Source organism: Physeter macrocephalus, chromosome 19 (genome assembly GCF_002837175.3).
Source record: "Physeter macrocephalus isolate SW-GA chromosome 19, ASM283717v5, whole genome shotgun sequence".
Lineage (NCBI taxonomy): Eukaryota > Metazoa > Chordata > Mammalia > Artiodactyla > Physeteridae > Physeter > Physeter macrocephalus.
Genome location: NC_041232.1, coordinates 71,695,476 through 71,719,267, shown reverse-complemented (window position 1 = coordinate 71,719,267; position 23,792 = coordinate 71,695,476). Strand labels below are relative to the sequence as shown.

General features: G+C 42.6%; 1 protein-coding gene and 1 long non-coding RNA gene across 13 annotated transcripts in view; both read right to left on the bottom strand.

Annotated features, from left to right (window-relative positions):
• LOC129391571 (uncharacterized) overlaps positions 1-6,147 on the bottom strand; it is a 13,276-nt gene extending 7,129 nt beyond the window's left edge. The window contains exons 1-2 of the long non-coding RNA XR_008615924.1: positions 5,496-6,147; positions 5,316-5,416 (exon numbers count right to left, since the gene is read on the bottom strand). This is a non-coding gene — a long non-coding RNA (uncharacterized lncRNA). The remainder of the gene's footprint in view (positions 1-5,315; positions 5,417-5,495) is intronic.
• Positions 1-23,792, bottom strand: part of NEDD4L (NEDD4 like E3 ubiquitin protein ligase) — a 347,561-nt gene that overhangs the window by 125,523 nt on the left and 198,246 nt on the right. For 2 of the 12 annotated variants that reach the window (XM_007129666.4, XM_007129668.4), the window contains exons 4-5: positions 22,955-22,993; positions 20,431-20,484 (exon numbers count right to left, since the gene is read on the bottom strand). In XM_007129666.4, coding sequence (XP_007129728.1) covers positions 20,431-20,484; positions 22,955-22,993 — 93 coding nt within the window. Of the gene's footprint in view, positions 1-15,527; positions 16,924-20,430; positions 20,485-22,954; positions 22,994-23,792 lie in introns of those variants that run through there. The other 10 variants (XM_028480029.2, XM_028480030.2, XM_028480025.2 and 7 more) reach the window with 8 other exon arrangements.

The following is a 23,792-nucleotide window of genomic DNA, read 5'->3' as shown; positions in this document are numbered from 1 at the left end:
CCGGCCATGGCTCACGGGCCCAGCCGCTCCGCGGCATGTGGGATCCTCCCGGACCGGGGCGCGAACCCGGTTCCCCTGCATCGGCAGGCGGACGCGCAACCACTGCGCCACCAGGGAAGCCCCTTGTTGTGATTTTAAACATAGCAACAGATTTTGCTTTAGAGCAAACTGAGCTAAATTACATGTGACATGAATCAAATTACTATGGAAACTAAATTGATCCCACTTACTGAGCACCTGCTACAGAAAAAAACAAAAACAAAAACACTTTACCAACTGCTATGACCACAAGGGCCTACAGGACAAGGTAAATGAAATTTTTCTGGACCCTGAAATTCACCAGCAATTCAGAGGGGAGAAAATTAAGACTATCATCCTATATTAAACCATTCTTTATTATTTGGAAGAAATCCTTCACCACTCACCTACTAAACTAGATTTTAACAAATAACTGGATCTTGGGGCAGGGCCTAGGCTAAGAATTCTCCTCTTAGTGCAACTTCTAGAAACGTGATGGATTTCCTTAAACTATACATCTTTTTCCTTTCAAGTTGAATAACTCCATTCCTGATAGCAAAACACCCCCTCTCCCCACTCCTTTGGGCCACTGCAGTTGTTTCTCAGCTGTCCAAGCAAGTGCATCCCTGAGCTATTTGGTCTGCCCATCCTGTGCGAGGCTGCCCTCCTCCAGCTTCCGGGAAAACAGCTGTCCAGGCACTCCATCACCCCACGTCCCGCCGAGCTCACCTACAGGAGGCGGCTCTGACAAACAAGCAAGGATTAAATTCCCCACGACTGAATATTAAGTAAGGACCCTGTCTCTTTCGGTTATCTATTGCTAACAAACCACCCTGAAATGTAGGGGCTAAAGCCCACCAGAGCCATTTAGATGGGGATTGGGGCTGGAACGTCCAAGGCTTCACTCACCTTTTGGGCACTTTGGTGGGGATGGTAGAAAGCCGGAGCTTTTCTATATGTAGCTAACTGAAGCTTCTTTACACAGCAGCCGGATCCTGAAGGATCCGGCTCCCAAAAAGGCAGGAAGCGAAAGCTGCCAGGTCTTTTTTTTTTTTTTTTGCGGTACGCGGGCCTCTCACTGTCGTGGCCTCTCCCGTTGCGGAGCACAGACTCCGGACGCGCAGGCTCAGCGGCCATGGCTCACGGGCCCAGCCGCTCCGCGGCATGTGGGATCTTCCCTGACCGGGGCACGAACCCGTGTCCCCTGCATCGGCAGGCAGACTCTCAACCACTGCACCACCAGGGAAGCCCTGCCAGGTCTTTTAAAGACTAAATGTAGAAGGACCCCAGCCTCACTGCCACCGCATTCACAGGGCCAGCCCGGATTCAAGGGGAGGGGAAATACACGCTACCTCTTGATGGGGGAGGGATGAAAACATCTGCAGCCAGCCCTGCTCTGCCACACTGTCTTCCCATGTTTACTCTAAGAAGGATATGCTGATATAATCTCTATGGTCTTAGGGCCAGACTTAAATCTGCGCTTTAAGGTCACACAGCCTACCTACCATTTTGGTCTGAAACAGAGCACCGTGCAAGGAGCTCACTGAACGGATACATACATTAGCCCAACTCGTTACCAGGTCACAAAGCCCTGTCTGCAACACCCAACTGTCAACAACCACACAGCGTCTGATGAACCAAAACCAAACCAAACCAGCTTACACTTCTCTGTCAAACATTTCAGAAGTGAAGATGGAATCTAAAGACACGTAAGGAAACCTTTATGTCCTCACACATTCCTGTCCGTCCTGTCTTTATATCTCAGCAGAGGCAAAATATGTGGTACAGAATTTTGAAAAGGAAACCAAAAGTGCCTTCCGGGGGGGTGCGGGGGAGGGATGGAGTGGGAGGCTGGGGTCAGCAGATGTACACTATTATATGCAGAATGGATACACAACAAGGTCACAGGGAACTATAGTCAATATCCTGTGATCAACCACAATGGCAAAGAATAGGGAAAAGAATGTATACACACGTATAACTGAATCACTCTGCTGTACAGCAGAAATTAACACAACACCACAAATCAACTATACTTCAGCAAAAATTTTTTTTAAAGGTGCCTTCCTATCAACCGGAGGAACACTGGAGGGAGGGACCCTTCATAAATCTCAAAGGTGATATTAGATGCTGATTGTTTTCCCTCTAGAAAAGCAGATGATTTGTACTTTTAAAAATAGCGACTTTATTTTCCTAGGCTCCAGGGAAGCTGAGTTAATTCAAGTTTTTTATCTACCAAGGTGCCTCCATGTGATTTACGGACAGGACGTATTCTCTGATGTGAAAGACCTGGGGTCCTGGCATGTCTTGAGACTCCCCCTGGGCCACTACCCCTTTCATTCTCTATACTCTAGCCTCATCATGATCCCTCTTAGCTCCTCCAATGCACCCAACTCCCTTCCCCATGCAGGACCTCCGTGTGCACAGGCGCAAGGTCCCTTCCTCCTGGACTCCCTTCCACCCACGCAGCCCACACCTCACACATCAGGCCTCGGTCACAGCTGGCTCTTGAGAGGGCGTTCTCCTGATCTCCCTGCTTCAAGTAGGCCTCCCTATTACTTTCTCTGTCTCAGACTCCTGCTTACGTCCTTTGGCATATTTATGGAAATACTCTATTTAGTAGTGTCTTTTTACTATTTATAATAACCACAGTAGCTAGAACATAAGCCTCCCAGAGCAGTGGCCATGTCTCTCTTATTCAACACTTGCATCTCTAGAACAGCACCTGGAATGTAAAAGGAACTCAGAAGGGTCACTTATCCTTGCTGACCTTCGTGTTCATAAAGGAAGCAACAGCAGGTAAATCACACAACCTCTCTGGAGTTATTTTTTTGTTAAAGCAGGGGAGGCTGCATTAAATAATATTAATTTCCTGCCAGCTTTACCACTGAACTGTAGCTTATTCCACAGCTGTCACCGAGAGACTTGGGCTTAGTAAATAAACAGCTACTATTTCATCAGTAAAGATTTGTTTTCTAGTCTCTAATTTCCAAAATTTAACATCACAAAACCTTAACACAAATAAAATGTCTGGGGTGAAAAACTATCCATGATATTATGTTAGACTTTAAATATCTTAAAGGCATATAAGAAAAGTCTAATATATGAAAAAAATATCAGAAGTAATGAAGTTTTTATATCTTTCATACGTTTGGAATTTATCTTCTATACCAGGGATGATGTCCAATCTATAACAAACCACAGTCCTAGGTTTGAAGTTGTAATTTGCTGACAATCTCATTTCAAGCACATCCAAAATCAGCAACTAATTCTTTACACACACTTATTAATAGACTCCTGAAATTCAGAGATTAGATTAGAGAGAAGCACACTCAGTGTGAAGCGTGGAAAATATACAAAAAGAAAAATAAAGACTGATTTTAATATAATTATTACCAAACAAACATGGTAATCAATGAGGGAAACTACTCAATTCCTACATTTTTATTCTACTCGATAGCAAAATACACAATTAATATGTGCAACTACATAACTGTTGATAAAATTACTGATCTATAATCAACCGTACATTTTGGTTTATAATTTGGTTTTCATAATTTACAGATCTAAAGGGTAACTTTTAAATTATGACAACTCTGTTTGGGTTTAATGAGAATCAGAAAGAACTCTTCCAGAAATACCTCTAGGGGAAAGGTAGCCACTGTCATAAAGTGATCTTGGTTTGGCCTTTAAAAAAGAGAATAAATCACTTTGCTATACACCAGAAAGTAGCACAACACTGTAAATTAACTACACTTCAATTAGTATAAAAAAAAAAAAAAAAGACAAATAAACCACTAAAGCCTTGAAGGTCCTTTTAACTTAAAGTCTAAAGTTGGCTGACACCTGGTAGTTTAGTGAATCTTAAAATCTTTTTGTAAGAATACTTTTTCTTTTTTTTTTTCATAGCTCTTCCATACAGTCCAGTAGAAAATTCATTAACTCTAAAAGGATAAGGACAAGACCCAGGCAGCAATAATAATTAAGATGAACCACAAACGTGTTTGCCAAATAAATTCAGCTGACAGGTTTGCTGGGTATCCAATCCTTAAACATCTGTGAAGAACTTTTATCTTCTTCAGAGGGAATAATAGTAAAAACACCTAACATTTATTAACCACTAAGTGCCAGGAACTATGCTGAACAGCTGGCATAGATTCTATCCCACTGAATTCTTAAACTTAAATCTTAAAATAATCTACCTGATTCCAGACATGCTCCAAGGACAAAGACGAATAAAACAGGCAAAGGGCTTGGGGAGAAAGACAAAAGACAGACCACATGCCCTTTATTCAAAAAGAACGACTCAGGGCTTCCCTGGTGGCGCAGCGGTTGGGAGTCTGCCTGCCGATGCAGGGGACGCGGGTTTGTGCCCCGGTCTGGGAGGATCCCACATGCCGCGGAGCGGCTGGGCCCGTGAGCCATGGCCGCTGAGCCTGCGCGTCCGGAGCCTGTGCTCCGCAACGGGAGAGGCCGCAACAGTGAGAGGCCCGTGTACAGCAAAAAACAAAACAAAATAAAAGAACGACTCAAATCCTTACTCTCAGTCTATTTAGTCTCACTTCATAAACAATCCTAACAAACTTCCTTAAACACCTTCTAAGTCCTTAGCAGGTAAGAGGGAGGCGGGCTACTATACTCACAGCTCTAAAAAGTGGTAACTTATGAGCAACAGAGATGAGAAATCAACAATAAGCAGCAAACTCATCTCAGAGATGATGGACGTCTTGAGAACTTTAATGATGAAGCAAAGTGTATTATATACCTTATTAAGCCCTGATAGCAACATTAATAAAACATTTCCATAAAGAATGACTAGATTATACGATAATCCATGGCTGTGAGGGTAACAGTGAGTCCAAAAAACAAAAAAACCACTGAGATATGCTTAGAATGTTCTACTTAAGAAGGCATGAAAAGGAGTAAGAGAATCATGTGAACCACCCCTGGACAGTTCGCTGGCAAAAGACCCTTAAGACGTAGCTGGAGTGTAGCAGGAAGAAGAGCGGTTCTGGCATCAAGCCGCCTGGTACTGAAGCTCTGCTACCCTCTTCCTGTGTACCTTTGGACATGCCACACACTTTCCTGTTTAAAAAAATGAGACACTGGCCCAGGTAACCTTTAAAGTCCTTTGCACTTCTGCTTTTAAACACTACAGGGAAGAAAAGCACCTATTACCACTTCTCTGAAATTCATGAAAGTTTGACGCCTGGTCAACACTTTCAAGAAGCGGCGTTTTCAAAAGCCACAAAAATGCGCTCAGTTAATATTTACAGAAGGAAGATAACTTTTGTTACCTGGAGAAAAGTCATATTTGCAGGTAAGATATAACAGGACAGACCGGTCTTGCCGGTCCAGAATGAGAATCCCACTTTCACGTGCTTCTTGAAGTTGGAAACTGAGGAGAAAACGATTGCTTTCATTTCTAAGCTATTTTGGGAGAAAAGCTTTTCTCCATATACACTGCAAATACCCACCTGGAACACTCTGTTGCTCTTAACACAGGTATTGCACAGCCTCCTTTGCACGGAAACTCACCTTGTGGGCCCAGCCACAGAAGAACACCCCACCTCCAGAAAGAGCCACCGCAGGAACAAACAAAAGTGAAAGAACATGTGAGAATAAACGCGCTACATCGGTATTTACACCAGGGGTTATCAACCAACTCAAAACCCAGGTTTAGGCTGTCAGTAGCATTAACTTCTTAAACTAGTTGTTCTCAACCCTGACTGCGCGCCAGAGTTACTGGGGTGCCACCCTCCCCCGAACAGTCAATCACTCCTAGCCAAGGGGTCCTTGAACGAGCTGGACAATCAGAATCAGTGAAATTCTCCTTACCCAGTCTGCATCATCCTTGGCAGATTCCATTCCATTAAGAGTCAACCGATTAATAAGCAGAAAGAGCAATACATTAAAATAAAATTAAAAATCTGATAACCAGTGGCTTAATTCTTCCTGCTGTACTGAACCATTTAAATCCCATTCTGAATGCAGGGTGGGAAATAAAAAAGAGGCCTTCGATAGGCCTGGAAATGCTGGCATGAACCTAGGATGATTTTCGAGAGTTGTGAAGCAATGACTTTTTAAACCTGTGTTAGACCCTCTATTCTGCAGATAAACACCATTTAGTCCTGCCCCGCCCTGGCCCCAATACAACCGACCTTCCCTGCCCCCCCCCCTTCCCCCCACTTCAGGCAAATCTCCCTGCATCTGTTTTGCTTGGCAACACACACCAGCATTCCAACACAGGCCACCTGGCCACTGAGAGAAGATTGCAACATATTCAGCAAAATAAGAAACCTGTTCAAAAGGAAAAACTATCTGGAGGGAGGGTTCTGGGAGCAAAGATCAGCGGATCGCAGGGCTCCACTTAGTAAGGGAGGCGCCTCTGAACCACTTCGCATCCTGCCCCGGCCCCTTTCCTGGTTGTACGGTTGAGAGACTGTTCCCAGGCCCGCTCTCTCCAATGAAACTTTCCACTCTCCAAGGACTCCACTGGCTTCTCCAAATCCAGAACCTCTGCACAGGCCTTAGTAGGTCAGTTCAAAGCAATGAGGACACTTTGGCTGTGGCCACCTTCTGATGCCCACAGGAAGGACATCAGTACAAAGCACGAAGTCTGGTATTTCCCTTTGTCTCAATCCACATTATCGGGGAAATTGCCAGTGGCTGAGACAAAGGAGCATCAATTTCCTTAGCAGTGACTTAAGAATTCTCTCCCCGTCTCATGTCTTCTCCATGCACTGAGACGGTGACCGTGTTTCAAGGCCTCAGCCCGTCAAGGAAACACACGATGAACCGGAGGGCAAAAACAATGACCTTAGGAATCGGGGGGAGAAGACGCAGAAACCCCTGCTCCCGGACGCCACTTCTGAAGGGACTGCCTGTCTCTGGGGGTGAGGCTTGCAGAATAAATGAGCTATTTTAAAAGCTGCATATCTGCTTTGTAGCCCACACATTATTCATTAATGGACAATATGCCTTATAATAAATGCAATCTGCAAATCAGAAGCAGACTCCCTGGTGCAAACCTGCAAAAATAAATCCACCCACATCCTGCCGTGACACAGGCAGCAGAAAGCATCTTGAAAGAACACTTGCTTAAGGAGAATAAATGCTTTCCATTTTCTAGGCACTGCAACATGAACATGACAGTCTAAGTACTAAGGTTTGACAGTCTAAGAATTGAGGTTAGACTAACTCCTGAGAAAAGTGATGACTGTTTCTAGGATCTGGAAGGATAAATGTGTGGAACGGGGACAAGAGCCAAGGCCAGGCTCGGGCTCTGCCACCCTCTAAGGTGACATTTACGACTACTGTGGCCTCCCTCTTCCTGCTCTGCAGTCCCCGTACAGGAGCCAGCGTGGGCCATGACGATATAAATGGGATCACGTCCATCGCTCCTGGGCTCACTGCCTTCTGTGGCCTGCCAGCCTCGCATACTCACAGCAGCCTTCTCCCTCCATGCCGTACCCGCTCCATCACCACTGGCTTCAAAGCCGACACATCCCATCCCACTGCGCCCATTTTAGCCACGTTCACCTCCACGCTGGCCCTCCTACTCTCCCAGCAGGTGCTCAAAGAATAGCTCTGTGGAAGGCAGGCAGGCAGGCAGGCAAGGAAGGAATTCGTTCAACTCCACATTTGATGGGAAAGAAAGGCATTATTCATGCCAATAACCATACCCACAAATTCTTCAGCAACGTTTCACATTAAAAAAACAATTTGTTGAAACCGGCTAATCATGATCAAGGAAATTCTTGGGCAAATATAGAAACCACATCACTGGTGGTTTCTACCTTCGGTCTTTCAAAACACGGTCCCTCCCACTGACCCGCTAGGACAAATCCTAGTCGTCTTTCCAGATCCGGTTCCAATCTTCCCCTTGCATGACATCACTCCTGTCCATCACGACCCACGGTATCCTGTCCTGTGTGTAAGCATGCCTTAATGTTGGAATACAAAAGGCTGGGAAACCTGGTTTGTACCAAGAGAACTTTCTGTTCAGTGGACACGACAGCTCAGATGACGCATGCATGTCCAGCAGAAGCACTGATTTCACGAGAACAGGCACCGTGCAAGTGCTGATACCCAGCAAAGGCAGCGGGTGACAGGTTGCTGACAGCGCTTCACATGCTGTATATTCAAAAATAATTATTGCACACTTGTGAGATAAAAAGAATATTCTCTGTAAGTGTGAAAATAATGCCCTCCGTTTCCTCATCCTTAAACTGGAAAGGAACTAGTCTACATAATTCCTAAGGAAACTCACAGCTCTTTAAGTTTATGAATGTAAAATAAAGACTGGCTCCTGCATACATCCGTCGGAGAAGAGTGCCACACTTCAGAATACAAGAGCATCTCTTGCTAGTATAATTTCACCCTAGGGTGCAGGCAGGCCCTTAGGCACGCTGTGTTTATATAAAACTATTTTCATTGCTTTGTCCTTTGCTGCAACAGCTGGGCATCCTCACAATATATGCTAACGTGTAGAATATTATATCAGGATTTAAAAAAACAGCTTCTTGATATGATAAGAGATGAAATAAACTTAAATATTAAAATTGCATTAAAATGTTTAAAGTTACACTACAACTTAGTATCTCTTTTTTCAAGTGGAAAAGCATAATTGGTAAGTACATAATGAATACATACTAAGCTTAAGGCACTTTTACTCATGAGAGAGATAATATAAAGAACCAAGAGCGAGGCTGTTAGCATGCAGTGCTTAACTCAGCCTGACTCCTTAGGAAAGTTAAAGAAAGCTGTTAGTCCTACAACAGAACTCCCGGCCTGAAAAACTCCCCGCTTTGAAGAAGTGCTAGGTTCTCTGGTTGGAGCTTAGTACACGTGTTTCGGTATTTCTTTTCCACCTCAACTCTTCTATTCAACCCAATTTTTAAACAACTGGATCACAGCAGCTTTTTTGTCCTCCTTGAAGAGTCAAATACCCAGTCATGTATTTTAAAAGAAAATGGAAAAAAAAAAAAAAACCCTCAACAAGTATGATTATGAAGCTTTAAAAAGTCTCTCAAGGAAGTGGATGAGTTATGACATACGTGGGTCATTAAATATATTTTAAAAGTCTGTCAGTTCTGGACTGACCCCCAGAGTAGGAAAGAGAAACTGTCAATCTATCAAACTATTTGAATCATCAAATACGTAACATGATAACGTTCCCTACCCCATCCCAGCCCCCAAGAAAGAGGTAAACAACATAATAAAAGAGGACGGATTGAAAGCAGATTCCTCAGAGTTATTACATGAGGGAAGTCAATGCCACCTGACTTACCTTGAGCTATAAAAATTAAGTCCCAAATTAAGTCCCAAAAGAAGGCTGTGTAAATTCTGAAAGGCAGATTTGCTTGGGGAAGCACTGGTCTTTTCCTCCCCAGAGGAACCTCCTCACTTTCTGCTTACCAAGTACAGGGGACAATACCTAACACTGAAATAAACACGGAGCTTTTCAAAGACTAGGTAGTTGGGGCAGCCACCTAAAGGAATCAGTACAAAGTATTTGTAACATTAAGTGTGGCCACAACAGTCAACCCAGAGAAGGCAGGCAGGGTCCCTTCCAACTCAATTTATGATACTTTGATTTCATTTTATGACCTCTCCCTTCACATGAAGCACTCTATTCAAAAGTGTCAGAACGGTCCTTGGTTCTAAAATGATCAGGGATTAAAAAGCAGGCTTCTTGAAATTCAATCTACTTCATCCTCCACCCTGAAAGCTAAACTTCCTGTTAAAACGTGGTGATGCCTAGAGACCACCGAGGTGTCAACTCAGGACACGGCACAAAACAGGCAGGACACTGACAACTTCATCCGGGCCCACTCAGGCAGGACACCTGTTTCACTGACTGACTTTCTTATATTCCCTCTGCATTCCCGTTTGCTCAAGTAAGCTGTAGCATATAGCTGTAGATAAATAAGTAAACAAGAGATTTAAAAAGGAAAACCCACTGGGAACATCATACAGCTGTGATGCTTAGTCAGTCAAGATAATTGCTAAAAATCTTTCCATAATCTCCATCTACCCAGAAAAATCACCAAGCTCTTGCAATACATATTTTAGCTAATATCTTTCAACACTCTATCTTCTTAGGCCTTTTTCATCTTTAAACTGGAGTCGGGTCTACATCGCGGGTGGACTGTCTTGGCGTCCTCTCTTGGGTAGGACACGGAATATTATGCTGCCGGGTATGAATCAAGGGAACTGGGTGATCGCAGACAGGATACTAAACCTCTCAATAATCGCCAGCCAATTCTGGGTTGGGTTTCCTGAGCTTCTTTTGGCATTTAGAGTGGAAACTTAGATATTCTGGTATTGGAGCATTCAATCAACAATTTCAACACCTTCCATGAATTTCCAGCTTTTTCCTCATTTTTGCAAATGTCTTGGTAGTATCATTAGGAGTTAAAAAAGGTCAATATATTTAGGCATTAATCCATCTCACCAGTAATAATATGCAGTTAATTAGTTTTATTAAAAAATCTGCTTATAGACTACCATTTAGATTAGCCTCAATTAATTTTTTTTTTTTTTTTTTTTTGGCGGTACGTGGGCCTCTCACTGTTGTGGCCTCTCCCGTTGCGGGGCACAGGCTCCGGACGCGCAGGCTCAGCGGCCATGGCTCACGGGCCCAGCCGCTCCGCGGCACGTGGGATCCTCCCGGACCGGGGCACGAACCCGTGTCGCCTGCATCGGCAGGCGGACTCTCAACCACTGCGCCACCAGGGAAGCCCAGCCTCAAATAATTTTAAACCATCAACTATACAGAGACAGCCAACATTTATTAAATTTAAGATAATTCTTACATGGAGCAAATTTCTTCTGGTATTGCAAACTTTTATGTAGAGATAACAATTTTCTTATTAGCACATGTTATAAAATTGTAGTTTTATTTCAGTGCCAAGGAACTCTGCCTCCAAGCTTAGCCAAGAGAAGCAGCTGCAGCATTTATGAAAACCCTCTAAAACTCAGTATCTAATAAGGCCTATTCCCAAATTCTGTCCTCATTTGTAAACCACATAACGTGAAAATTTTGTACAGATAACATTAGATTGCTGCTCAAAAGCCACAGCCCATAAGAAGGAAAAGTAAACAACTGGAAACATGGCATGGAAAAAATATATATATATGTGTGCGTGTGTGTATATATATAACCAAAATGGCATGGTAAACAAATAACGTGTCTGAAATGCCAGCAGAAATAACTATTTTTAAGTTTCAAAATTCAATAGCACAAATACAACTAAAGGTCCTGTTCTACGACGCACAGCTCACGAATTAACTGAAGTCTTTTCAAGGACTGCATCATCGCAGGGCAATGTTAAGGCTCTGTGATGCTGATTATCCAAGGGGCAAATACTCAGGAAAGATGAGATGACAGCAGAAAGGAGATCAAAGCCCGTTACTAAAGTAAACATTTCCAGGTATGCCTTAAATTCATGTTGCCCTGTGTCTAATACCCTGTGATCAAAACCCGACTGTTCACAGTTAACCTAATTACCTTCCTTGGAGAACGACTGGTACATTACAGAGACTTGGGTAAGAAGGGAAAAAACAACATAACACCTCATTTAAACCTCACCGTAAACCTGTGAGTTGGACGTCTTTAGCCTCCTCTTTCACTGAGGAGAGAGAACACGCAGAGAGGGAGTCTTAACTCCCCCGGGACACGTCAGGAATCTGCACAGTCCAGTCCATTAGGCCAGTGCTCCAAGGCACCAAATGGAGTGGCCATCTCCAAAATTCTCAGCATTAAGACGTCACATCACAGAAAGCATTAAACTGTATTTTGGCTACACAGGCTTCTAAACTGTGCAAAGATACACATATTTTTAAAATTCCTATTCTGTATATACGCAAAATGATAGAATGGGATACTGTCATTAGTTATCACACCTAATGATAGTATCACATACCTTGGTTGGAAACAGTAAAATAACACTATTTCACATGATGGTTGGGAAGGCTGAGTGAGACAGTGGGATGGTTATACAGACTAAGTGAAATGAAGGCAGGGACTCTTCAAATTGTGAAGTGCTTCAGAGATGTGAGTTGTCACCTGCAAGCCCTATGTGTTTGTGTGTATACACATCTACTGATGTCACCGCCTACACTTTTCAAAACATCCGTCTAAGTTGAAATTTCAAGTTCCATAATATTGGAATGTGCCCGTATAGAACCACATTAAGAGAGATAGCCAAGAAGAAAAAGTTTACAGAATCCAATCAGAGACCAAGTCAATGAAAGGAATACTAGCTTTTTTTATCCGCTGCATTGTTGTGGTGGTGCTTTTAAATAAAGGGGTGGTTTATACATATTTTCCTAGAGTTATTTTTTAAGGTAAACAAGAGACAACAACTAATACTAATTTCAAAATTGTTCTGTATAGTCAAATCACCTTCTCTGAAAGAGATTCACACTAAAATTCCCCCCCCCACCAAACAAAAATAGTTTGGGTATTCCTTTGTCGTTCAGTGAAATGGATTTTTAATCACAGAAGACTACCATGCTACTTCTGGGAAGTCTAAGTCCACGGACAGGGCATGAGGAAAATTCAGAGAACCTGGGACAAAGGAAAGAAGGAACACTCTTTCCCTGTAGTGTATGTAGTGGGTGTCAGAATACGTGTTTTTGCCCCCGCCGTGGGCCCTTCTAACTCTGTTTACATTATGAATTTTGAAGCAGCAAGAAACTGAGATAGTCCTAGAAACTTTCCAAGGACCCAGTGTAACGTGGGATTAGAAAACCGGCATGACAGCATGGTGAAAGGGGACACAAACGCCTGGTAAACAGTGATCCCACTTCATCAAAATAACTGTCATGCAGTTAAGAAGCTCATAACCAAACCAAGGAACCCAAAAAACTAATTTAAGAAAATAACTAAATTACTCGTAAATGACCATTAAAATGCTACAAACTGAACTGATGAGTTGTAAGAATTCTGAAATATTACAGCTGATTATAACTGATAACTCTAAAAACCAATTCTACTTTACAGAGGAGTCAGACCAGGTAGAAAATCAATGATCACATGGGGTCCCAGGAATCCGATCAGCATTTTTTAGGATCACGTTGCATTTTAGATTTATTCACGACAGTCATGACGGATGTTTGGGAGGCACAGACAGAGAAAATTTCTCAACAAGGTAACCTTGTAATAAGGTCTAAGGCATAGATCATGACATATGAACACATTCACAAGAGGAATCTTGAACGGTTTTCTCTGAGAAAGATTTTTGACATCAGTCAAAAACCAGACTGTAATCGATTTTTCACGTAAACTAATAATGAAATGCCCTTCTGTCCAAAGCAGCAGATATTTGAAACGTCAAAAAAGCTTGGTGGCAGCCAGACTGTAGACGCCAAGTGAATGTTTTCCCTCAAGATAAATAAGGCTGTGGCAGCTGCTGTCTACACTTACCACCCCTGCCCATATGAAACACGTACAAAGTGTTGAATGGAACAGACGGTTTTGTTATGAGACAAGTTTTGTTTTTGCTTCTTGAAGAAACAAGTTTTCGCTTAAAAGAAAACCAGCTTCCTACCAACCATTTACAAATTTCTGTAAGTGTACAAAAATACAAATACGAAAATAAGAACTACTGTGCACAAATGGAACTTACTTTCCAAGAAAAGCTCTTTATTCTAGAACTTGCATTTCCAAATTCGAAGAAATTTATTTTCCACTCTAATAGCCCTTGCAAGTTAGAATGGTCCTTGCATGTAAATTGGTATGTTCTTTTTGTTTTTTAATCATATGAGAAACTTCAAGCCAAATGAGGCTGAAATTATACAAATCCGTTTGTCCTCAACATCTAACTGCAAAATGATTTAAATTCTGATAACTGAACAGTTGTCAAGACTTTAGGAAATGCACTGCGCCAATCTTCATGTGGTAGGTGGTCCAAATTCAGCATGGAACTGTGCTGCCCATTGAAGCCTACACCTGTTGTGATGGTACTTTCTTGAGTTGAAGGATAGAAGCTATTATCAAAATTTTATTGAAATTTGTACCACTGTATAAAAACGGTATTGGTTCAGACCAAGACAATGCGCTCAGATATTTCCTAATAAAAGGGCTAGAGATAATAAAAGGGTTTATAGAAGGGAAAAGAAGAAGAAACAGTTATATAACACCAAGAAAAATATAATATTTGCATTTAGCACCTGATTACGCTTTCAAAATGGTGAAAACCAATGATGGAGCAGTGATAAAATTTACTCAAATGGCCCAAAATATTTCTCAACACCAAAGACGATACGATTCCACAGTCATACTCAGTCATCCACTTTGGAAAGTCACCATTCACAACTGAAACCCAAACAAAAAGTCTCCTAGACATTTCACTGTTGTATCCTCAAAACCAGCAATCACAGGAAATTCAAGGAAAAAAACCCAATTCAAAATATAAGGAGCTTGTCCTTTTAAAAAAAAGCACTCAATGGCTAGTGACTAATTCAAGGAAAAAAACCCAATTCAAAATATAAGGAGCTTGTCCTTTAAAAAAAAGCACTCAATGGCTAGTGACTATTAGTAAAAGAAAGCTAACTGATGAAACTTTTCATCCCACCACAGACGATGAAAGCTGCAGTCATCATTTGCCTTGGTGGAGTTAGCAGCTGTCTTTCTGTGCTCCATTTCACTGAAAGGGAGAGAGCAAGAACACAGGAGCAATAAAGGCCAAAATCTGTTGCAGGGCGTCTGTTTCCACAGCTGGAGACAGGGCACCTACTATTCTATATACAGCAGTCCAGCTTAGACACTCAAGTGGGCAGTGTTAAATTGCAGGGCTGTGCAATCTGACCATTAACAAGTCCCCAATCAGTTTCGCCTTGCCTTGGCCCATAAGCCAATCTGCTTCAAAAACACATTTCCTCCTGTCCCAGGAGTGTGACTATGCTTGTTCAGTATTACTTAATGGGACAAAAAAACAAAGACAATACATTATATAACAAGGGCTGGTGCTCTACAGCTAAAGGCCATTAGGAAGAACTGGTCCAACTTGACATAACACTTAATTATTAAGAAACTAGACAAGTTTAACGTGAGATGCTCTCACCTTCATTAGAACTGATTATTTTTTAAAGGTATGTGTTGTCACAGGCTGTATCTGCAAGCAGTTTTTAAATGCATTTCCAACGTCAACACGTTGGGGCACTGCAGATTAACTTAAAACTAATACATTAAAAAAATTCTTTTATTCAGAAGGGACGAAAGGGGGGGAAGGGGTTGCCTGGATTTTTCAAAACAGAGTTATTCGACTTTGAGGATATTTTCTAAGATGCTAATTAGTTTCATGGACCTCTACCAAAGGCTGGACCACAAATCATGGTCCCAGAAGCCGGCCAAGCATTAAGTTACACTGACCCGAAGCAGGGAAACTCCCAGGAGGGAGGAAGATGGAGTTTATGTCAATAACACTGGAGAATAAGCTTGCTGGGCTTGAATCAGCCCCTACCAGCCTGCCGTCACATGGAAACGCGCGCTCACTTACCGAGGCGCAGGCTCCCGTGGGACCAGGGCTGGCGGCGTTACTCTCCTCGGGACTCGGAGGGGCTTCCTCTGGCCCCCGAGTCACGAGAATTCTGAAATGCTGTTGCCCCGCGTTTTGATCTTGCCTGATCTTAAACGTGCAGCCCTGACCCTGTGGCGTCCTTTCCACGGAGTTGGTCCTGTGGATTTCGGGAGCCACCCTGCGGCCCCGAGGTGGCGTCTCCGGGTGGCCCGGGTGGCCGCGCTCTTCCGTGGGGCTCCCACGCTCGGCCCGGGGCTGCGTGGGGTACGAAGTGCTCCTCTCCAGACGAATGCGGGGATACCTCACCAACCTGTCCCCCTTGGTGCCAGTGAACCCGAAGTTGAAGTCACCGGCCAGCCCTGGCGCGCCGGCTTGCGGCTGCTGCAACTGGAAGACAAAGCACCGCTTCCCGGAACTTCCAGAAGCATCTGGAACATGCTGCAGGGACCAGCGCCTGGGCTCCGGCGCCGATGGGCCGCTCTGGCCGTCGGCCCCGAAGGGCGTCAGCCTCACCTGTCGCACGTCTGCGCTGGAGGCGCGGTGCTGGATGCGGAGCCCGCTGCCGCCCTCCCGGCCCCTGACGGCCGAGGGCTCGGCCTCCTTGAGGCCGTCGGGGGCTACGGGGCCCGGCACTTGGCGGCCACACATACCGTTGACCTGCGCGCCCGGACCCCTCGCCGCTCTGGGAGGGGAGCTCTCGGGACTCTCGGGCTCCGGACAGCCGCCCCGAGGAGCCGAGCCCGCGTCGCCATCCAGGCCCTCGGGCGGCCCGCACCCGTCAGGGGCCCCGTCGGCCGCCTTGCGCTGCAGCGAGATCTGCACGGACGAGCTCCGGGTGGGCCGCGCGTCGAAGGGGCTCAGGAGCTGTGGGATGAACATGGACGTGCTGCGCTTGAGCGCGCCCACGCCTCCCTGCAGGGCGCCTCCGCCGTCCTCTGCTCCATTCGGGGTGAAGGGGTGAGGGCCGCTCCGCCGCGGGAGCGTGTGGAATGCCATGAAAAAGTCGTCTTCTCTCTCCTGGTCTAGGATCTCTGATTCGGGGGCTGTGTTGCTGCGACCTGAGCCAAAATGAAACCGAAGCCGATGGGCCATGGTGCCCAGAGGGCCAGGGAGGGAGAGGACGAGCGTCAACAAGAAGCCTGGTGCTGCCAGAAGTCAAAAACCAAAGACACAAACTCCAAGAAAAAGCGTCCCATCTGCCAAACCGTTAGCACTGCGGCACCAAGAGCGACAGATAGCAGAAATAACCCAAGTGGCAAGCGGCATTCCAGGCATGATTGGATAAGAGCAAAAAGCTCTCATCCACACTGTGACAGAGGGTAGGATGGCCAGAACCACATGACTGCGGTCTCCCCCTCCAATGCCAGCTTGTGGACTTAGTGGAGTTTTCCCCCCTCTCGCTCTCAATTTTTTTTTTTTTTTTTTTTTTTTTAAACAGCAAGAGCCTGAAACAGCACCTTCCCAGCTGCTGCTTTTCCATCAGCCAGGAGTGGCCCCAGCAGGGAGCTCTCACAGCTGACTAAGGCAGCAAACACACTCCGAGCCATGCTGCTATAAATCTAACCGCACGGCGCTCACTGGACAGTTCTTTCCGAACCAAGCAGGGCACCAGGACTCTCTCTAAACAATGTGAGAGAGAGACCTGGCATCCAACACAGAAGCACACGCAGTATAACCGCCCACCTCCCCACCACCTTTCCCACCGAACCAGATAAATGACAAGTAAAAATGCCGTGGCCGCTGGAAGACTCTTTCACGAGCAATCGGATGTTATGCTCCCGTTACTTATGATGTCACCACACTACCATGATGGAATGCAAACTAATAAAATGTACTATAAATACGATTACACACCCCACAGGATGAGTGTCCCTTTAACACTAAATAATTAGACCATGATCTACAAGTAACAAAATAGCTAAATGGAGGGGGCTACAACTTACAACACTGCCAGTTAAGGCCTGCCTCTGGCTACTACAACGGTTTTCATTTAAAAGACTGGGGGCGAGACGCAATCTCATACATAATATGATTCTCAGACATGGCGGTACCAGAGGAAAGGAGCTCAGCTGGAGAAAACATTCTCTCCCCTATGCCAGGAGAAAAAACAACCACCCTCGCGCCACCACCGCCGTCCCCCACCCCCGAAAAAAAGGGGAAGGAAAGTTGAAGAAGGGTGGGCATGTGGTTTCGGTAATAAATAAAGACTATGAAGAAGAAAGGATGCCCGGAGCTGACTGTTTTCCGGTAAGAAGTCAGCATTATCACCCCAGTTGGGATACAAACGTGGAATATCTTGCCGTTTTTGAAGGGCCAAAAAGGACCTAAGCAATAAAAGTGAAAGTCCACGTTCAAAAAGCTGTCATCGGATTTGTAGCTAACTTGGAATATATTCTGTGTGTTTTAAACATACTCTTTTCCATGATCCAGAAACATCAGTTATTTAACAAAGAGGTTTATTTAGGAGGGAGTAAAAAATAGGGGGTGGGGGGCGGAATACCAAGCTGCAAAGAGTGACAAAAGTTTATTTTAAAATCCACAAAGCATGACTGTGTCAACAGCTCTGGAGTCCAGGGTGTGGAGGATTAACCTGTGTTTACATACATCCAAATCTGTTTTCTAAAGGCAAGTGTTTTAAATGCCAAAAGTGATCTCTATGAGAGAAATGGAAGTCAGTTTGTTTAATGGGAAAACCGCCTAGCACCACTATGGTCAGGTCACGTATCGTCTTAGCTGGGTTAATAGCCAACAAAGAAAAAACCACTGCCAGCAGCATTTACTGCATAGTAACAATACTGCAGATGGCCTGGGGCAAAGCTAGGTACATAAAACACCATTTTTCAGATAAAGTTTGTATTCAAATGGGATTTCTTGAGCTCTGCATTCATTCAAAGCCCTTTTGGGCTTGGAAGTATAGTTGAGGGCTCATGGCAAGGTCATCTCAACAACAGTCATTCTTTTAGATATTGGAAAACAAATTTTTTACAGTGAATTTCCTTTAATAGAAGAAAAATAATGAGTTAAAGCCCATCTGACAAGAGGCAATTTTTCCTCAAAGTTGACCATTTCTTCACCTTGAAGTGTTATTATACTCAATAAATGAGAGAGTAAGGATTAGTCTTGTGGCTGCATCTATGTCTCCAGGGACTTACTGTTACTCTGCTGAACATTGCTGAATTCAGTGTTTACTGGATGAAAGATGGAGTGCTAAGAACTGCACCCTCAAGCAGAATTTCTCATTCGATTTAACAAGATAATAAGTTCATACACAAAGCAAAAGTGATTTTAGCTACTCAGTACTACTAAGTATCACCTAAGGTACAAAATGTCCAGCTCAATGCAACCACAGAGAATCCATATATTTTAATAGAAAAGCTATCAGGATGGTAGGCCAGCATCTGTTGGCTTTCTAATTTGGAGAGTAACACAAGGCATAGGAAATCAAATATACTCCCAAGTTCCCTAAGGGTTAAAGGCCTGGCTATTCACCACCACTGGCCTGAGACTTAGGAGAACAGCAGTTACATAATTACATAAGGGCTCTAGACCTCAGTTCTCTTTCCTCATTCGCAAGGACAGAGAATTCAATGAGTTAACATTATAAGGCTCCTCCAGATCAAATATTCTATTAAACTCAAGCTATTCAAAAACTTGTAAGTTTCAGTTGAATTCTGCAGAAACAAGGGTCCATACGAACATTTCTTTTAAGCAAATAATATACGGTTGGACCCTCCGTATCCGCGGGTTCCGCATTCATGGATTCAACCAACTCGAATCAAAAATATTCAGGGGAAGAAAATTCCAGCAAGTTCCAAAAAGCAAAACTTGAATTTGCCTCATACAGGCAACTATTTACATAGCACTTACATTGTATTGGGTATCATAAGTAATCTAGAGATAAATTTCAAGTATACAGGAGAATGTGTTTAGGTAACATGCAAATATTTCGCCATTTTATATTAGAGACTTCAGCATCCTTGGATTTTGGTATCTGCAGGGGTCCTGGAACCAATCCCCCCATGGATACTGAGAGACGACTACACATAAGTTTCAGGGAAAGCAAATTTGAGTACAACTGACTCCAGTGAGTTATAATACCACTTCTGAGAGTACCTTAAAAGGTTATACATATCATAATAATATTCATTTTCATAGTTGGAACACTTGGCTCATAGGTATTTGATGTATACATTCTAGGGAGTTAAATCTGGCAAAGTGCTTTAAGCCAGATTTGCTTCTGAAACCCCATTTCTAAAATGAAATGTAAGTTGTAGCAGTTACATACATACACATATATATACCTACTTACCTATCAATCTATATAAAATGTATGTACCAGTTTTATGCCTCAGGCATATTTCTGGTTCTTTGAAGTTACTGAATTTCCCTCGAGAAAGTACCACTTTTAAAAATCAGCTTAATTTTACCTCCTAAATATAGATTCACTTTTTGCTATATACTGTTAATTAGATTTTTGTTTTCCCAGAGAGATTCATTATTGAACGTGTCACAATCACATGGTCTGGCTTATACATAAAAACCCTGAAAGGTTCATTTACATGAGTAATGGCGGCAACAGATTTGCCTATCGCTTGTATCCCCAGAAGAAGAGCATAAGCATACATGGTTTGATAAATGACCAGTGTGACTTTCACAAATATTAACTACGGTAAAAACATACACATATACAAATAAATTGTCCCACCCATAAAAAAATGTCTGAATTATGAACATTAAACTAGTAATGGGACAAAAATGGTCTTATCGAGGGACATGTATACTGGCAGAAGTACAACATAAATACAGGTTTTTAAAAGATGTTGCTCTAAAAATTCAGTTTTTGAAAAAATGAAGCAAAAATTAAAAATTGGGACCCACTTACCAGTCTGTTTTCATCAAATACTTCAAACAAGAGTCTGTGATTAGATGGGTTTACCTATGAGGGACAGAAATAATGTTTTTTAAATGGGCAGAAATAATTCAAGGAATGAAATGAGAGACTGAAAGAATAAAATGCTTTATAACACACCCAAATCAACTGTGTAATATAAACAATTAACCTCCTCTTTCATCAACTAAATCAAGTTTTCTATTATTTATTTCTATTATTATTCTACGCCTAATATTTAGACATATCAGAAGAATAAAACGCTTAATTTTAAGCTGCTTTTCTAACATAAGAAAGGATAATTCTAAGTAGTTTTTAACAGTTGCTAAATCTCCCCTAAAAAGGCATCCTGGTGCCTGTACACCAACGGCTACATCCTCACAAAGGTCTACGCCCGGGGAAATTTCTTAGGCCTAATAATAAAAGCCATGATAAAAAATAATGAAGAAAATAGTAAAAAGCAGCTCTTTACCATCGTGTGCGTACTTTTTAGGCACTATCTCCTTTATTAAATATCAAAAACACATGATCTCATTTATTCTCAAAGCAGCCCTATGATGTGTAACTGTCACCCCAATTTTACAAATGAGGAGCTGAGCCCAGCAGGGGAAAGTAACTTGCCCAGGAGCTGGTTATGCAGGGTAAGCAGGAGCCCCACCAGGTCTGGCCTGCGAGTCTCCAGAGCCCATGGTTCAAGCCATTAGAGAGACAAAGAAATAAAAGATGGCCCCTCTTCCAGCAACTGTGGGGTCAATGTCAGAGCTACTGGGCTTTCGATGTCTTTTTGCTTCTTTCTGTCTCTTTACCCAAACCTCACTGAAATAGCAGAAATCATCCTTCAGACTCAAGTATTCAATGTCATTCAGTTAAGGACCAACCACATGTGGGACATGGTGGGAAGTGTTCTCATTTCTATCATTGTACGTAAATCCTGGAAAACAACCTTACCAAGTGAGGATTCCTCTCTCCTAGTGAGAGATGAGGAGCCTGTGGGGAGTGTGAGTCCTTGCGGGGAGCAGGGGGCTTCTCCAGGGTTGGAAAGGATGTAAGTGGTAGGACCCAGGTCCACCATCACTAAGTAGAGGGAGGGAGAAGGGACTGAAATAACATTTGATGGTACAGAGAACACGACTTGTGCTTCTGACCCCTTGGCTTGCTCTTAGCCTAGTGATGGAGCAGGCAGGTGGGCAGGAGGCTTAGTGTCTGTTTGAAAGCTCAGTGAAGGGTTGTATCTGACCAGTGCATCCACAGGCTGTTGCAGAAGCTGGCATACAGTAAGCACTCAATAAAGATTTGTGCAATGAATACAACAAAAATGTTTTTTTAAATGCCCCCCCCCAAATCGAGTTTACATATGTTTAGAGCTAATATAAGTTGAAAAAAACCTTGGATGTACTAAAATTTACAGAAATGTGGCCAAGGTGTTAAACTGAAAGAAGTCTAAGTAATTTGGAGTATTACAAGTGGAAAGCTGTATCTGAGAGTTAGCTACTGGCCAATAATATCTATCTGCCCCCATTACTTTTTCAGTCCTTCATGAAGTAATTTAAAATACATCTGGTAGAGGCTACACATAGGATCTCACCAAGTATTAAAATATCAATGCCATATTTTAGCTCTGAACATAATAGAAAACAGATGTCGTATAGAGCGATCTAAGTTCAGAGCACATAAGATACCATTGTGATTGAAAGGAAGAAATCAGGACCAATTATAACGAGTCTAATGGTAATATTGTTCTTTGGGAAGCTACACGAATCAGAAGATCTTATTTAGAGCATTTCTGGAAGTAGAGTAGTTTTTAATATCACAACTATACAGATGATAAAAAGTAATTCATCCTGAAGAGAAAAAAACCCTCTTTTCCATTAAATACCTGAGCAGCTTAATATTTTCAAAATTTCAGTACAAAAAAAAAGCAACTGCAAAAACTCACTGAACAGTAGTCTCCATTAATTCACAGAATTCAGTCTTTCTACACATAGCTCTTCTAGATATTAAATATAAAAGGTTGAGGAAATTTACCTAATTTGGTGATATTTAAACTCCAGAAGTAGTTTTATATTACACACATACACTCACACTGAATCTTTGAATTGTAAAAATTTTCTTTCCTAATTGGAACATGATTGGCAACCTTTAGGCTTCTTTTTAATCATGTTGCTTCTACCGGGTTCGTGTCTCATAGAAATAATTAAGCTCTTGTTTTAATTATATTTTACCTAATTTTTTTTTTAAAGAAAAACTTGCAAAGAAAAGCTAAAATATGGTATTTGGATGACTTTCTTTTTGTTTCCCTCAAACATCCCAAAATGAAACAAGTCCAGATTTTGTTACCACTAGTCACAGTCTTTGAAAATTTGGGGCACATTAGGAAGCTACCCAACCATTTCTCCTCTTAAAAGGAATTTCATAATAAAAATTTAACAGATGTCACTCAATGTGAGTCTGTTGTGATAATATATCAATCTAGTTATCAATAACAATTATTACCCTCCCCCCAAAAAGAAAAACTTACTCTAAAATAAAATTCTTCATTCCACTTTGGGTTCAGCGTCTGGAAGAGAAATCATCTTGTAATTTATTTTACAGTCTTTGAAACATTAACAGTTACTAGTACAATGCAGTCCACACAGTTGCTTAAACTTTTTCTTTTCCCCCCACTAAAAAGACAGATAAGAGATTTTCAAAATGGCAATAAAGGAAGCATTTAGTCAATTATCTGAGACTGTTCTATCAACCAAACTAGATGGGGATGGGATGTATTTATGAAACAGATGATTCACAGGTAAGAAACCATAAATTTCATGCTATCAACCAGAAGGAATAATGTCAGGGACCTACAAAGAGCCATCATCGTGAAAACAAAGATATTCTTCAAGAAATTAACACTGATATGATTATTCTATCAAGAAGGAAATGAACTTTGCTTATTTCCCTCAACCTGCTACAAACCTGTCTTGGAGAGCAATGAAGCAGGTGGCAGGAGGGTGACAGTGTTCACTGTTTATACAAAAACTGAAATCTGAAGACTATTTTATGAAGAACAATATTGATGATCAGATTCTATAACATGAAAAAACTCTGCCAGTTATAAACCAAAAGTGAACTCTTTTCCCCCAAATAACCAGGTTTAAAAATATTCATCTACCTATCCTTCAGTCCTCCTCTCTACCCATCCACACCCATCCATCCATTCATCCATCCATCTCCACATCAATCCATATAAATATACATCTCACAAGGACATGGAAAGATACTTTTGTCCTCAGCTTGGATAAAAGATGGACTACCAAACAGCCTTTGAAACTAAGATGAAACATACTATGGGAGAATACATTTACACATGTGTTTGT